The 16,492-nt window shown below is 44.1% G+C and overlaps 1 protein-coding gene across 2 annotated transcripts in view; it reads right to left on the bottom strand.

Annotated features, from left to right (window-relative positions):
- LOC138510274 (guanine deaminase-like) overlaps positions 1 to 16,492 on the bottom strand; it is a 616,035-nt gene that overhangs the window by 168,135 nt on the left and 431,408 nt on the right. For both annotated transcript variants that reach the window (XM_069625806.1, XM_069625807.1), the window contains exons 9-10: positions 9,603 to 9,700; positions 1,834 to 1,901 (exon numbers count right to left, since the gene is read on the bottom strand). In XM_069625806.1, coding sequence (XP_069481907.1) covers positions 1,834 to 1,901; positions 9,603 to 9,700 — 166 coding nt within the window. The remainder of the gene's footprint in view (positions 1 to 1,833; positions 1,902 to 9,602; positions 9,701 to 16,492) is intronic.

The following is a 16,492-nucleotide window of genomic DNA, read 5'->3' as shown; positions in this document are numbered from 1 at the left end:
AAAATATGGGATTTATTCCAGCAAATCAAAAGGTTCAAAGGATTCTCCAGTCCCACAGCTGCAGTAACTTTCGGTTTAGCTTTAAAAGCCTACATAGCAAATTGGTTATGTTTTGTGATTTAACATGATGAGTGTTGCATGAGGTGGCAACTTGTGAAAAGGGCTGTAACATAAATCTGCAATGTCTATATTTTGTCTTTTGCAAATATATTGACTCTCGTTTAAATATTCTATATCATTTGCCTTCAAACCCTTCCCATTTTTTCTGCAATACAAGGGAAAGCTTTGCCATTGGCGTTGCAGCTCACAAATCATACATTTGCGCCAATTCAGTATTCACAATATACTGTTTTGCTATTGGAGATCTAATCAAAATTCAAACTGATGTGCAATTTGCCCAAGTTATTTATCCACAATCCCTCACTTCTCCTTAGATATTGTTGTCTGTAGCCTCTGCAGTGGGCATTTCAATGTATTAAATTCCAAAACATTTGATGCTTCTGATGTCTTCGATCGAGTGTTTGGAATTCCAATAGATGGAAAGAGAATATTTCTAATCTTTATTTCTGATTGGTCTTGTATGTTCCTGTGGCCTCCTTTTCATTGGCCTGATCACACTACCCACACATTTCTTTTTGAAGATACATGCCATTATATAGATCACATATTGGGCATTTCGATCTTTTTGCGCTACAGATGGTGTGATTACAGATACTGCAAAGTACCCCTGGTAGAAATCATGGGATTTACGTCTAAACCCAACTGAACCTAATGTGAATTGTGACCATTTCGATTCTGGTTTCCCATTGCTGGCACTGGACTGCCACAACATGGTCAGTGAACCTTTGTGTGGAGTGAGCCTAGGGACAACACTGCCAAACATGTGTTCGTTTTCTTGGTTGAATAATTGAAACGGCTCTTGAAGAAAGAACAAAATAAGACTGTGTATGCTAACACCATGGGACATATTAAATAAATATAGTTTTGTTATTGTGTAATTTAGGATGGTGCATGGACACTATGCCCGAAACAGAATCTGGGACATTTTAGTAATGATAATAACAGCGATATGCATTTATCACCACTACATTGAATTGTCTGCACACAGTGGTGCCCTCTACGTCTATGCCAGGATTCAAACTGGTGACCTGCCGGTGTCTAGGCGAGTGCACAAACGCCTAGCTATCTCACTGCAGTCTATAAACATTTTCTTTGTAGTAGGTCAAATGTAGAACAAACTAAGTTCCTCCTTTATTTTACTGCATACCGAATAGTGTACATTAATTTTGAACCCCTTTCAAATATGCTAGAAGGATAAAACTAAGTAAACTAAACCACTTGTCTTCAGTGCAATATTCTTTGCAATTTGTTTCGTGTTTCAACTCATGCCCCAACCGCACCCGCATTTTCCTCACACACAGACCCCTCTCCTTTACAAGTTCCAGCATATAAAATCCAAATAGTAATATCAGATCCATAAACCAATATGCCCTGATTTACAGAGCTGGAGTCTCATCCTTACTTTACCTGATCAGTTACAAAAAGAGTCTTATTTCCGAAAGAGAGGACTAGAGTTCTTTTTTACAGTTTTATTCCAGTCATTAAATCCTTCAATCTGTACTCACTAAATCGTCCTGGCCATAAAATCCCTCAATCGTAAAATGCGGAATTCCCTGGGAACCGAACCCGCACAGTGCCTTACTTCGTGGGGTTTGAATGCCCTACCGTGTTATTGGCTGTTCTAAAAGGCAGCTTTTCGAGGAGCCATGTTGGCTTGTGGGGTAGGCATTCCCGCTGTTAGTACACAGTGCTCAGGTAAGTTGTATTACTAACCTGTTCCAAGTCCAATCTTCACCTTCCGCTTCAGGGCATTGCTTACGTCTAGGTGGCCACTGCACATTCTGGGGCGGAAACAACCAAAGGAGGAAGAAAAGCACTTTAATACTTTTGACATTACTTTTTCATCAGAACAGCCCTTGCGGGCCCTTGATATTCTTGAAGCATGGTAGGTTATCAATAAACCAGCACATCACGATGAATAAAACGCCTATAAACACATGTTTGCAATTAGTTATTAATCGACAAATAACAATACAGCGGACTAAGTAAAACCTCTGCTTGTAGAAAAGTATTAAGTTGTATAATAGCATTGTTTTATTTAGGCTACTACTGAGCCTATGATCAATTGTGCTTAAGATATAGAGGAGATATGATGAGTGTTGCATTGCATTTTTGTGGTTTCATTCAGTGGGTATGGGGATACATGAATACGTTTTTCGTAGACATTGTACGTAACTTACAAATGGTTGCTGCTGGAAGTTGTACATAAAGAACATATTCCATGGGGAAAAGTATGTCCTTGCTCATATTATGTTGCCAAATATACAGACAAAAGTCCAGGTGTGTGCGACTCCCACCTTTCCAGATGATTTGTACTAGGAATCCCATAATCCTGCACCATTGACTACACTGACTCGGGCTGATGGGTGATGTAGTCCATGATACCTGAAAATCCAAAGGTTCCCAGTCCCAATAGATTAAATCCTTAAAGAAAAAGTCAGTGTATTCTGGGAGGATGATGACTGCATTAGATAACATGTAGCCTATTTGATTGGACATACTCCATTTGTTTTTTTAAAGGTTGGTAGTAGGTATCCCGCAGTGCATGTGAAGGGAGCTGTTTCTGCTGTGCTTCCCTGGTTGCGTTTTTTGGGACCAACATGGTGAGGGAAATGGCAATGCTCAACAAGATGACCTTGGGTAAATTGGTAGTTCATCTTCCAAGCTGCTTGTTGGAAAAAGGAATTCTCAATATTCAGAGGCCCCTCTGAAATATAGATCACGTAGTTGGAGGAATGGTACTTGCATAACAGTCCAAAAGAGTTAACGCCTTTTCCCATTGAGCAAAATAGAGTGGGGCCTGATATCCTACTTTGTGGCGGTGAAGGGTCCTGCTAGTTCACAGAAAGTGCTCTTCTCTCAAGGTTTCTCTATGTGTGCTCACCAAAGAGCCTTGGAAAGGTTCCACGTGATTTCCCGTAAGGCTGTTTTCACCGAAGCCTGGTTCACCGAGCCTGGTTTCGGTGCTGCAGGGAAATTACATCCCCTTTGCTCTGCTGCTAATGTGGGGTACACCCTTGCAACGCTTCCCCACACAGTGTATCACTTGTTTAACGGGGACACCCTACCACCCCTGGACGTCTGACATTTACTAAGCTTAATACATTTATACACACATACGCATGCACCCCAATATACATACATACATTCCCCACTCGGCGAATCCCCTCCTTACCTCTATGGCCGGTACAGCCAAGACTCTTCCTGCTCCTCTAGCGCATGCGCAGTAACTGCGCATGCAGTGTTCCCCCGATAGGCCACTGTTCAGGGAAAGCAGCCTGTCAGGGGACATTATTCAATGAAACTGAGCAGTTTCTCTTTGAAAAGTCAGGCTTGAGACAAGTTAAGTTTGGGACGCACATTTTCACAATCAGATACACTGCTGGGGTATTTGTGCATCTAGCTGAAATTAATTGTATTGATAGAAATGATATAAGGTTTAAGTATGTGTTGTTTCCTGGAATAGCCTCTCTGAAGTAGCTACCTTTGTTCCCCTCCCCTCCCGGTTCACCAAATAAATGTATCCCAAAAGCACATTGGCCACCCTAGATGAAATGTAACCCCAGTTCGTTCACTAACTAGTTACACAAGGGTTGATTTTCCTTCTGCAAGATGGTCAACTGAGTTCCATTATAATTCGATGATACAATTATGGAAACTAACAAGATCCGTAAAGGCCTATGGGTGGTGTAGGGAATGGTCCTCTGAGTGGCCCGGCTGGTTATCAGCCTTCCTGCAGGGCCTTTTCAGTGCATCCTGAAATCACCTGTTAACACCAATGACAGACTGGTCTGTCCTTTGCTGCCCACATGCAGCACATCTGGATTGGCGAATGCTGCTCACGGGCAATCAAGGATGATATGTTCTCTGGGGTGGACTTTACACTCACATGGGAGCTGATATGGAAGACCACTGACCTCCGTTCCTGCAGGGGTGCCTGCACATCTGTTCACCATTTTTTTTAGCGTGCTGTATTGCTTGATGGGTCTTGGGGAAACCCTTCAGATATATATAAAGCCCAGGATAGGATACATGCGGACATTCTCTTCACCTAAAAAGATGAATGATTGTGTCCATGGGTGTACAGGCCCATTGGAAACATGGGATATTTCACGGGTTAGCGCTGCAGGCCTATTGGTATGACAACGGTGTGCATGTGGAGCCATGCTTTGACCTTGATAATACCTTTAAACACCTCTGGAATGGATGTGTTGCACGCCATTTTGGAGATGTTCTCCTCTATATGCTAGCGACTCAGTGACTTTAGCTACTAGGCCTGCCCTGCACTGGCCTCACACACCACTTCTTAGCTAGCATGAAGTGCATCATTTCAAAACAACTTTCAACCGGGGTCCCAAAGTAAACACCATTCGTTAAACTGTCCTTTGTTGGCTGTGTCTACGTCTTTGAAGTAGAGCATTAAACCTTAGAGGAGAAATTGTGTCATTGCTGATATATATGTAGATGTTTTTAATAATGTCTGGTCCAAACTATAAAATAAAGTGTTAGTTTAGTTATTGAAAACAAGGCCATCATACATAATTGTAAATTGCTGTACAACTACACCTTGGAAATGATGTGGTGAAATGCCTAAAGTGTGTGTTTCTGCTCAACTCACTAAATCTGACTGTGCTTCCAAACTGTCAGTTCCCACAAGAGATTTGGTTAATCATGTGTACTATTGAAAGGATCTCTTTAATATTGCTCCCTAACTCATAATTGTGTCCATTCTTATATTTGCACCACAGTGTACGTACACTGTGGAGAAGATGGTTTATAGACACACCTAAAATGCACCATGTGAAAGTCTCTGATTTTAATGTTATCAGTTTATGTATTTATTATTTACATATAACGCCATTTAGCCCATTTAAAACGCTTCCAATTTTAGAAGATAACCAAACACTGGAATATGGGGGTACAGTGGTTTGCCTATGATTGCACAACATGGAGAAGTGGAGAAGTCAAGATTAGAGGTCATCTGAGACCACAGTCCCCGACTTTGTCACTAGATCCCGAAACAGTAGAGTATTATTGATCTCTAAAGAAAAGAGAACATTTCTCAAACAACTAAGATTTTGCAAATACCCAGGGGGCCGGGACAGTTCTGGAAATATTGTATGGCTGTAATGATTGCCCCTGAGCGAGATGGATGCAAGATGCTGTGCTCCCATCTCATTGAAGTGCATTCATCCTTCCCCAAAAACCGCTCAGTCCGGCTGCCTTTCTGGCCGGCCTTGGCAGCACAGTACTGGATTCTTCCTAGTTCAAAAGATCCACCATATGCCATGCTGTGAGGATTGCCATCTGGTGAGGGTGAGGTAGTCAGAGCTTTTTTTATTTGTAATAAAATGATGCAGGTGATCCATCTCAGAAAGGGTGGTCTGCTAATCAGCCCCCACCCCTTTCCTAAAGCTCCATACCTAAGGCATAGTGCACACGTGTCCTGCTGCATCAGTCACTGACCGCTGCAGCACTTTCTCGCCAGTGCCACATGGAGGGATCAATGTGCCTTTTTGACAGCTACTGTGACCCAAAGTCACTGCAGACAGAGGCTGAATTTAACTTCTGCACCTCTTCCAAAACCTCATAGGTTGTGGCTCTATCTATCTGGTGGCAGGGTAAACTCTGTGAATAAGCCACACCTGGTTTTGGTATGGTGATTGGTAGTGCACACAATTTTGAAAGTCCCATCAAATAGTTGTCGCACAATGTCAACCCTGTCTGCCCAGGTCAGCTATGTGAAGGCTATGTGAATTCACAGCTAGGCTGCCTGTCTTTAATTCAGCAAGTGAGACAGTAGGCAGTAAGATGCTTCTTGGGGATGCAGGGTAATTCCTCCACTCAACCATTACTTACAATGATTGACAAATGTTTTCAGACCTTCACAAAAGACAGAGTACATTGCATCTGTTCTATACGTTCAAATACAGTCACAAAGCGTGATCTTTTGTACCAGTGATGCCACTCATGATGCCATAAGTGATGTCATATGTGATATCATCTGTGATGTAATTTGTGATGTCATGAGAGTGCTTATGGGCTGTGCAATTCAGGCCTCATAGTCAAGATGGTGTAGCTTCCATCAACAGCTGAATTTCAGGGGTAGAGTGGCTTTAATTCAGCACCTTAACGTCACTTCAATGAAAGTTCTTTCACTGAATTTCAAGGGTATCCTTGCATCAGATTGTTTCAGATTAACAGCGCTTCAACTAAAGTTTTTTCACTGAACTTAAAGGGTGTTGTTGCATTTAGTCTATTCACCTTAACTGTCCCTTGACTAAAGTTTTCCACTGCATTTCAAGGGTTTAGTTATACTATTATTCCCACCACCTGTAATTCTGTCTTTTCTTTCTGATAACGTACCTGTTATCATATCATTTGTTATCTATATTTGTTCTTGAGCTATGCAGCATTGAGTTCATCAAGTATTTTATCTTTTCTTCTGACCATTGGATAGGAAGTGATTGGTAATGGTGTATTGTGACAAGGAAAAGCGAGGTGGGGTAATTGGAACTGTAATGAGAAAGAGTGAGATGCAGAAGTTGGCGACCATGATGAGGAAAAGTGAGGTGGGGTAGTGAGGGACTGTGACGAGGAAGAGTGAGTTTATGGTAATGTGGTACTGTCACAAGGAAGAGTGAGTTGGTAGTGGTGGTGTACTGCAACAAAAAAGATGATTGTGGAGGCAGTGGGGGACTGTGACGAGCAAGAGTGAGATCATGGTAGTGGGATAATGTGATGAGGAAGAGTGAGTTTGTGGTAGTGTGGGACTGTGACAAGGAAGAGTAAGGTGGTGGTAGTAGGGGACTGTGATGAGGAAGAGTGATGTGGTGGTAGTGGAGGGCTGTGAAGAGGAAGAGTGAGGTGGGGTTACTGGTGGACTGTGATAAGGAAGATTGAAGTTGTGTAGTTGGGGGCTGATGAGGACGAATGAGGTGGGGTAGTTGGGAATTGTGACAGGCAAGAGTGAGGTGGCGGTAGTGGAGTACTGTGACAAAGAAGAGTGAGATGGGGTACTTGGGGAATGTGATGAGGAAGAGTGAGGTCGGGTAGTGGGGCACTGTGACCAGGAAGACTGAGGTGAAGTAGTCGGGACTGTGATGAGGAAGAGCGAGGTGGGGTATTTGGGGACTGTGATGAGGAAGAGTGATATGGTGGTATTGGAGTGCTGGGATGAGGAAGAGTGAGTTGGTGGTAATGGAGTAATGTGACAAAGAAGAGTGAGGTGGAGTTAATGGGGGAGTGCGATGAAGAGGAGTGAGGTGGAGTTAGTGGGGGAGTGTGACAAAGAAGAGTGAGGTGAAGTAAGTAGGGAATGTGACGAGTGAGGTTGAGTTAATGGAGGACTGATGAGGAAGAGTAAGGTAAAGTTAGGGGGGAACTGTGATGAAGAAGAGTGAGGTGGGGTAGTTGGGGACTGTGATGAGGAAGGGTGAGGTGGAGTTAATGGAGGACTGTGACGAGGAAGAGTGAGGTGGAGTTAGTGGGGGACTGTGACAAAGAAGAGTGAGGTGGAGTTAGTGGGGGACTGTGATGAGGTAGAGTGAAATGGAGTTAGTGGGCAACTGTGACGAGGAAAAGTGATGTGAAGTTAGTGAGGTACTGTGACAAAGAAGAGTGAGGTGGAGTTAATGGAGGACTTTGATGAGGAAGAGTGAGGTGTAGTTAGTGGGTGACTGACAAGCAAGGGTGAGGAGGAGTTAGTGGGGGACTGGGATGAGGAACTATAAGATGCAGTTAGTGTGTTACTGCAATGAGGAAGAATGAAGTGGGGGTAGTGGAGTACTGCAAACAGGAAGAAAGACGTGGGCTCGTGGGGTACTTCAACAAGAAAGAGTGAGGTGGGGGAATGTGAGAAGGAATAGTGAGATGGAGTTAGTGGGGGACTGTGATGAGGAAGAGTGAGGTGGAGTTATTGGGGGCTGCAAGAAGGAAGATTAAGTTGTGGTAGTAGGGGACTGTAGTGAAGAAGAGTGAAATGTGTTTAGTGGGGGGACAGTGACAAAGAAGAGTGAGGTGGAGTTAGTGGGGAACTGTGACAAAGAAGAGTGAGGTGGAGTTAGTGGGGGACTGTGACAATGAAGAATGAGGTGGAGTTAGTAGGGGACTGTAATGAAGAAGAGTGAAGTGGAGTTATTGGGGGACTGTGATGAGGAAGATTGAGGTGGGTAGTTGGGGACGGTGATGAGGAAGAGTGAAGTGGAGTGAGGGGGTCACTGTGATAAAGAAGGGTGTGGTGGAGTTAGAGGGGGGCTGTGATGAGGAAGAGTGAAGTGGAGTCAGTGTGGGACTGTGATGATGAAGAGTAAAGTGGGGTAGTTGGGGAGTGTGAAAAAAGAAGAGTGAAGTCAAGTTTGTGGGAAACTGTGATGAGGAAGAGTGAGGTGGAGTAGTGGGGTACTGCAATGAGGAAGAGTGAGTTCAAGATAATGAGTGTACTGTGACGAGGAAGAATGAGGTGGGTAGTGGTGTACTGCAAAAAGGAATAATGAGGTGGGGTAGTAGGGTACTTCAACAAAAAAGAGTGAGGTGAGGTAGTGGGGGACTGTGACGAGAAAGCGTGAGATGGAGTTAGTGGTTGACTGTGATAAGGAAGAGTGAGGTGGAGTTATTGGGGTACTGTGACAAGGAAGAGTGAGGTGCGGTAGTGTGGGACTGTGAAGAGGAAGGGCAAGGTGGAGTTAGTGAGGTAATGAGACGAGTAAGAGTGAGGTTGAGTTAGTGGGGTACTGCAACAAGGAAGAATGAGGTGGCGTTAGTGGGGTTCTGAGACAAGGAAGTGTGAGGTGGAGCTAGTGGAGTACAGCGATGAGGAAGAGGTATGATAATGTAGCTATCTTCAGGCCTGATGTCAGGCATGATTCGAGATCTTCACAGTTAAGTTACATGAAAAGCAGGAAGTCAGTGCGTGTGCTCGCTCCTGACACTAATGTATGCAAGGGGGTAGACAGTGGATATTTGCGCTACTGTCCAGTCCGTCCTGAAATCCGCAGGTCACCTTTGAGTATATAATGTGAGCTGCAGATTTCTGTAAATAGTGCAAATGAAGAAAGCACATCCTATCTGCTTTTAATCTGCCCATTAATATTTAAAGAAGCAGCTGCTGTGATGGAAAAATAATTTTCAAGGTAACGAGCACACCCTTGCACTAGACCCTTTTCCTCATTGGATAAACAAACCCAACAATGAGCTTCTGAACAGTTATTACAAACACATTGTCGACACCTTCACGCCGTTTCCTTTTGTGCGCTCGTAACAAGATGGCGGACGTGCCCAGACATGAATTGCGCCTGGCAACGCACCGCAGGCCAGGGTCACAACAGCTGAGGAGGTGGGGAGATCAGCACATTCTGGGAGAGGCTGCTCGGCACTTTCTTTTTCGCTCCCACACCAGGCAACACATTTCATGCAACTAAAATATGCAACGTGGAACATGCCTCTGAAACAATACGGTTTTCTTTGGAAGCTAAGATACTCACGAAATGTTTGAGTTGGGACAATGGGAAAGTGCAGCTCCGTGCACTTTGAAAAGGTCCAGCTCTTCGTCGCTAAGGTGACACCCATGCGCCATCACTGTCTGCAGGGGAAATAACAGTAGGCATGTTTACCATCTACATAAAATAATGGTTTTGCGAATGATTGGCTTTAGTCACAACTAGAGGATCCGCCCATTGGCCAGAATGCCCACAGACGATGCACAACAGCGCCACTGGTGTACATTATGAGAACTCATACATATTCGTTATGCAGCTATGCAAAACCTCACTGGAATATTTTTTGATGGGTCGCTGACCTCATTATCCCTATTGCTGAAGTGCATTATTATTCATTGTAAACCCTCCTGTTCTTTGATAGTCATGCTGTGGAGATGCACAGGCTCTGGTAGAGATGGCTAGAGATGGCTAGTTACTTACCCCTAATCTTCATTAGACCAAGTTCAGCACTGTATGATGTTAAGCCCACACCCTGGATGTGCCCACCCAAGTCAGATGAGATGCCCCCTTTGTAGCTACACAGTGCCATGGCAGTTGAGGGCAAAACCTGGTCTGTGATGGAATGGTAGAGTTGTAGTAGGTGCAATAAGGATAATTGTTTAACATGCTCATGATAGCTCAAACCATATGATGGCACTGTATCTTTAACCTCTGATCTGTGCACAAAGACACCAGACAGCTGCAACACGCACGGCCATTCTTTCTTGGTAACTGAACAATGGATGCAACAATGGACAATCTATGAAAGCATGTGGACTGGCCAATGACCTGCAACTACAACAATCTTTAATGGAAGGCCGCTGTGATGAATTAACTTCCAGGGCACCAGGGGTCCAGAGATGAATATCGGTTTCTAAACCATCAATCAGCCCCACACCTCTAGTACACCAGAAGCGATCTGAAAAATCTGGAAACACAAGCAATTTATAACCATCCTTGTCCAATTTTGGTAACGTGGATGGAGCAGCAGGCTTATCTTCGAAAGGTCGTGGATCGTTGGTTAGTTGCAACAGAGCGAAAATTCAATCCCAATGATAAAAGGGACCCTCCAGTCAAGGGTGTATAAAAATAACTATTTTTATTATTATTATCATAACCAACAGTTTTAGCAACAATACGAAATACAACCTGCGCTGGAAAGGAATGCAGAGGACATACAGTTTCAAATAAGGTAAAATGATGCACTCTGGAGACTGAACGGAGGGTAGTCGTTATGGTTTTCCAGAACCAAAATTTACCGTGTGCTCTAGGTGTTCTTGGTGCTTGAGAGGGTCGAGTCGGCTTCAGTGCACTTTGCAGAATTCTGTGACAGAGTTCTAGACGGGAGTCAGCTGTAGGTATTAGGCGGCGAGATGGTTCGGTGAGCGGAGCTGGACGAACAGCTGCAGGCTGGCCTACACAGCAGCTTGGGGTCAAGAAATGTTGTCTAGTGCTGGTCGGCGGTTCTGAAGCACTGTTCGAGACATTTCAGATGTCTTTAAGTGACTGCTGCTTGGCAACGCTCAGCATTGCATTCGGCTGCAGCTCGGGGAACTCGACTGGCTCAAAGAATTTCCTTTAAACCGGACATCGGTAGACGTTTGTCGAGGCACTTCTCCCAGCTTCTTCACTGGGCTTGTGTCGTCCATTAAGGAGGACGGCACAAAGCTGAGGAGTGTGTTGCAGGCAGTTACCGTGTCCTTGGTTTTGGGTTCAGAGACTCTCTGGCACCTCCCACCTGGGAAGCTTGCTGCAGAGCATAGCAGGACACGGTGTGCCTGCTGTGTAAGGGTTTTGGGGCTGCTGGATGGTCCTCTGGATTCAGTATCTCCCTTTGTCCCCTGGGAGATGTTTAGTGGAGGGATCTTGCTTCCCTCTTGGAAGTCCTGGCCTTCCTTTACTGGCAGAAGATGTAAGGCAGAATGTACATTCAGCCAGGTTCCAATGATGAGTTCTCCCTTCTGCTTCTGGTCAAGCCTTCAGATGATCTGAAAATGAGGGGTTCGGCACTCTTTTAAAGCTGAATGGGCCACAGGGATTGGTGTAGGTTAGGTCTACCTTATTAAACTAATCCTGGGTCCCCACCAACAATCTCCTGTATGCGTAAGGTCATAACCAGAGTGCTTTGCAACAGAAAAGGTAAAGGGGTGAAAACATGTAATACTACCCCTCTTCCTGTCTGTTGTGGATAAGAGAGTCTCTCTAGTTAATAAAGCTCCCTGTGGTTCCTGATTAAACTGGCAGGTCTCCCTTGAAGCTGCGGCTAGACTAGACTCTCTGGATCCTCCAAACAACATCCTTGTACCTTATGAATGGGGTCCCCCTGCGGGGTGATCTACTGAAAACAAGCAATCCCAGACATGACAACACACTGTCAATTGATACTGAGGGCGGGAGCTGGCTTTAGGTTGACACTGCTGCATATGAAAGGTTGTTGGGGTTTCCTGCCTCCTTTATTAACCATGTGGGCCTGTTTGAAGTAAATTCTATGTGCATGTTAAACACTGCCACCAGATGTAGGTCTGAACAAAAGAACAGCCATGGAGCCTATGTTAGTTAATCAGGATGACCATGGCAGGGGGAATATTGGCCCTCCCCCTTACTGAGATGACATGGTGTACTCTTGGCTGTCATATCCCAACTAAATATGACAAAGGGGTCTGTGCCTGTAGGCTGTGTCCACCCAAAGTACACAGGTCTATGCGTATGTCGTGCGGTGAGCATAGGAAAATGTGTGCGAAGTAGCCCCACAAAATATCCAGCGGTTGATCTACCATCATTCAATTTCATTTAAAACTTCAAAAAGCCCAGGCAAGCGCACACCCACCGTTCAGATTGTGGAGTTCCTCACAGCCACTCCCGCAGAGCACTAATGTAAAGTATTTTACATCACGATTTACAAAGAAAAAAAACAGGGGTATCAGGAGTGTCACCTTTCAATGGGGGGGAGGGTTGCTAAGCGACCCCTCCCGAACAGTAAAGTAGGGCGTGGGGGGAACTGGAGCTAAAAAAGGGCATTGCAGAATAATGATGCGAAATATGACTTCAATCTCTGCTCAGGAAGTTGCCGGTTGAGATCTGCGTGATATTCAGCTGCTCATATAGCCTGTGCCGATATTACCCAGGAAACCAAAGCCAGTGAAAAAGACTATGGCCAAAAGGAACCCGCATTCGATGTTACAGCAAGCATTGCCACAGCCAAAGGGTTTTTTCTGTCATATGTCCAGTGTAGCTCTAAATACCCCAATAGTGCCATCATGTGCCTGGAATAGTCACCATATTGTACGGTACAGCAAGCGTGTGGCTGCTGCCATTACATGTTAGCAGCCATTGTTTAAACACAGTTTACTGACCACTTTTTCATATTTAACTTTATCACGAATAGAAGGAGAAAAGTAGTATTCTAAAGTTCTCTCCACGAACTACCCATAATCCTTGAATGCCAGAATCATAGTGTTGCTTTGTCCAATCCATGAAGGCACTTTACCAGATCGGACTGCGACATAGTAATTCTGCTAATGTGATTTTTCTTATTTCCAAAGCCCAATAGTCTTCATCTCTGAACGCAAAAGCGTTTGTTCATGTGTTAACTAAAATAATTCCATATTTATTAAGGCCCTGAAGAAGCACACAGTTCAGACACAGAGGAAAAGTAATGTGCAAAACACATGTTGACCTACTGTTAAGGACGTGTAATCAACGAATACAACTGTTGCTTTGGATACGGAAGGTATGTAAGTTACTTTTGTTTGTGGGCTTTAAAGCAAGATTGTGCTACAGGAAATTAAAGTTTTGATATGAACCAATTATTTGTGTGAACCCTTCATCAGAGCACCGTGAGCGATCCAGACTTTATCTGTGAATTGCAGAATGCAATCCTTGAAGGTTGGAGGAGGGGGTTCTGAATTTACAGTCCGCGTATCAAGTCATTTTATGAATGATTCCTTACGTGTAAAATCCAACAGCCTGTTCAATTGTAGCTCAGCGTTTCTCCTCTTTGCCGCCTATCTTCTTTGAATCTTCTTTTAAATCTTCGTTTTCCATGAATCAACATATTTTACCAAAGTAAAACATGCACTATAATAAAACTATTATCACCCACCAATCTGCCAATTGAATTGCGTGTGTCTTTGTGTGTGTATGTGCTTATTCCATGATCTCAAGATTATATTTTTTAATTTTCTGAATGTTTAAAATGGAGCATGAGCTACAACAGACCCAATTCAGCACGAGGGGAAAAAGGTGGGGTGATGAATAGTGAGAAAAAGGCAAGGAGTGAGGAAAAAAGTGGCGTTTGTAGGGCATTGTCTGTACCTGTATGTATGTCATTGAGATTTATACTGTGAACTGATGCTATTTGCATGGTCTCCATGCCCTCTGGCAGATCTGAAGGAAAGTGGAGAAGAAGGAAGAGTCTAGATTGCTTTGGTGTTGTGTTGATGTGTGTAGACCAGCAGTACCCTGACCTATTTGTGCAGGCCGGCGTCTAGTTGTTAATTGCCCTAGACACAGTGGTGATTGTTTCCAGAAGGGCGCCTCATGGCCCATGGCTAGGACACTTTTTACAGGGGGTGTGGTAAGTAGATTGGCTGTAGATATGTATTGTTGTGCTATTTGGAGTTTGGTGGACGTGTTATTTAGCCTGAAATGTGCATTCAATGTATTTTATCTGCGTAGAGTGTATTTGAGTGTAGAGGCTGAAAAGGTTAGTGTAGGAGATAAGCAGTTAAAAACGTCCTTCTGCCGCATCCATGGGGGGGTTGCTGGGATCATGCCAAGCTAGCTAGGAGCATTAAAAAGCCAGGTCTTCAAACATTTCCTGAAAGCTAGGTGAATCTGGATCGTGCGGCTTTCCTTTGTCAGGGAGTTCCAGAGTTTCACCGCAAGCCCTCATATGGCTATCTGGTGTTTCCGGAGGCACTTACTGGATTATGGTGTCCACCTTGGGTGGAGTAGGATGCTCTTTTCTCGGATGAATTCAGCTCAATGGCCCTGAAGGGTGGTGGCTCTATGGGCAATGTAGAGTGCTTTGGTGTGGATTCTTATCTTGACCGGTAGCCAGTGAAGTGATTGTACAGTTGGCGTTGTACGTTCCCTCCTGCCCAGTCTAAGAAGACGTCTTGCTCTGTGTTCTGGATGAGTTGAATTTTCTTAGCAAGGTAATCCAGTATGCTGAGGAACATGCTATTTTACATAGTCGACTCATGATAATACCAATAATATGTTGTTGAGTGTCCTGTGCGGGAAGTTGAGAAAAGACATTGGGCCTCATTACGACCGTGCCGGTCCGGAAACTGTTGTTTCCGGACCGGCTGATTCCAAGTTCTGCAGGCGGGGGGTGTCACTCCTGCCAGGTCAGACCTAGCAGGAGTAACGCCCCCCGCCTGCAGGTGGACATGGAAACACTGGCTCTGTCATAGACGGAACCAGTGTTTGCATGGTCCCCATCGGACTCCATGGGAATGGGGATTTACGGAATTATGCCTCTGGAATGACCGGGTCACCGGGGTCGTAATGCCCCGGTGATTCCGGCAATCAAGGAGGCGGATTGGTATTTTGGGTCTGGCGGCAGCCTGCTGGTTTGTCCGGCACGGCTATCGCCGGACTTCTAATGAGGCCCATTATCCCCCAGACAGTAGGTGGGAGAAACATTTCTTTACAATTGCATGTAGCTGGAGTTCGAATGTCTACTTCTTCAATATTTTATATGGATTTCTCCATTAACAAGATACAAAATGTGAAGTACAAAAAAGACAACAGCCCACAACATGTTAAAATCCTAGCGATTAAACTCTTATAGAAAATAGCCAACAAACATATTACAATCTCGACAGCTATACCCGTAGAGAAAACACACAGACTTTAAAACTCCAATTCCTTAATACCACACATGTGACATATAAACATGAGTAAAAACATACATTACACGACAAAACCAGAGAAGCTCTGCTGTGCTACCAAGTTTGGGCTCGAAATGTCATAATGTGGTTATGCCCACGTTATTTAGCAGCACAAAAGCAATGGTTGAGACCTTTTTTCAGTATAATACTGTAAATATGTTTAAAGAAACCACGTGGCTTTTAATAAACCACGATGGCTTGACATAAAAGGCCAGATGTATGTTTGTCCAATGCAGTCATGCGCAGTAGAGACACTTCCCTTGTTGTCACCTCTAGAGGGGGCTGTTGCCTTAGGATATATAGCGGTCCTACTGTGTTTATGTAACCTGCACTTTGGCCTGTGTAGATGGGCTTTCACGCTAGTTAATTTATAATCTATCTGCGTGTGTTAAAGCTATTCTGACATTTCCAGCCGAAATCTCGGCAGCACAGCAGAGCTCCTCTGGTTTTATCATTTAGCTTATTCTTTTACTCACGTTCATATACTATAATTGTGGTATTAAGGAATTGTAGTTTAAATTCGTGTGTGCTTTCTTCAACGGGATGACAGTTAAAATGTTAATATGTTTGTGGGCTGTTTTCTATACGGATATAATAACTAGAATGTTAACATGTTGCAGGCTGCTGGTTTTCTTTTCTTTAACTTTGTATTTTGCATCTTATTAATGGAGAAATCCAAATAAAATATTGAAAAAGAAGTATTTCTAAGGTCAGAATATTTTCCATTCACTTAATCAAGAATATTGGGGGTGGTGGGGGGGATGGGGTATCTATGTCCTTGTTGGTGCTCATTTTCAAACTGATCTGTGAGTCATCTGCCCATCCTTAGCTGGTGAGTTCATGCACTTTGATCAATCTCACGTGGTGGACTTTACACATAATGAAGTGCATAGGCTTGATCCTTGCAGTATAACATGCTGCAGAATTGTGATTTAAAAAATGGCCGCCGCGTGGTTTCTGTTCTGCCCATGAGGGAGGATCTCATCCATTGCAGTG

Source organism: Ambystoma mexicanum, chromosome 6p (assembly GCF_040938575.1).
Source record: "Ambystoma mexicanum isolate Mex_15411 chromosome 6p, UKY_AmexF1_1, whole genome shotgun sequence".
Classification (NCBI taxonomy): Eukaryota; Metazoa; Chordata; class Amphibia; order Caudata; family Ambystomatidae; genus Ambystoma; species Ambystoma mexicanum.
Note: the sequence above shows the minus strand (reverse complement) of the source record. Positions and strands in the feature narration are given on the sequence as shown.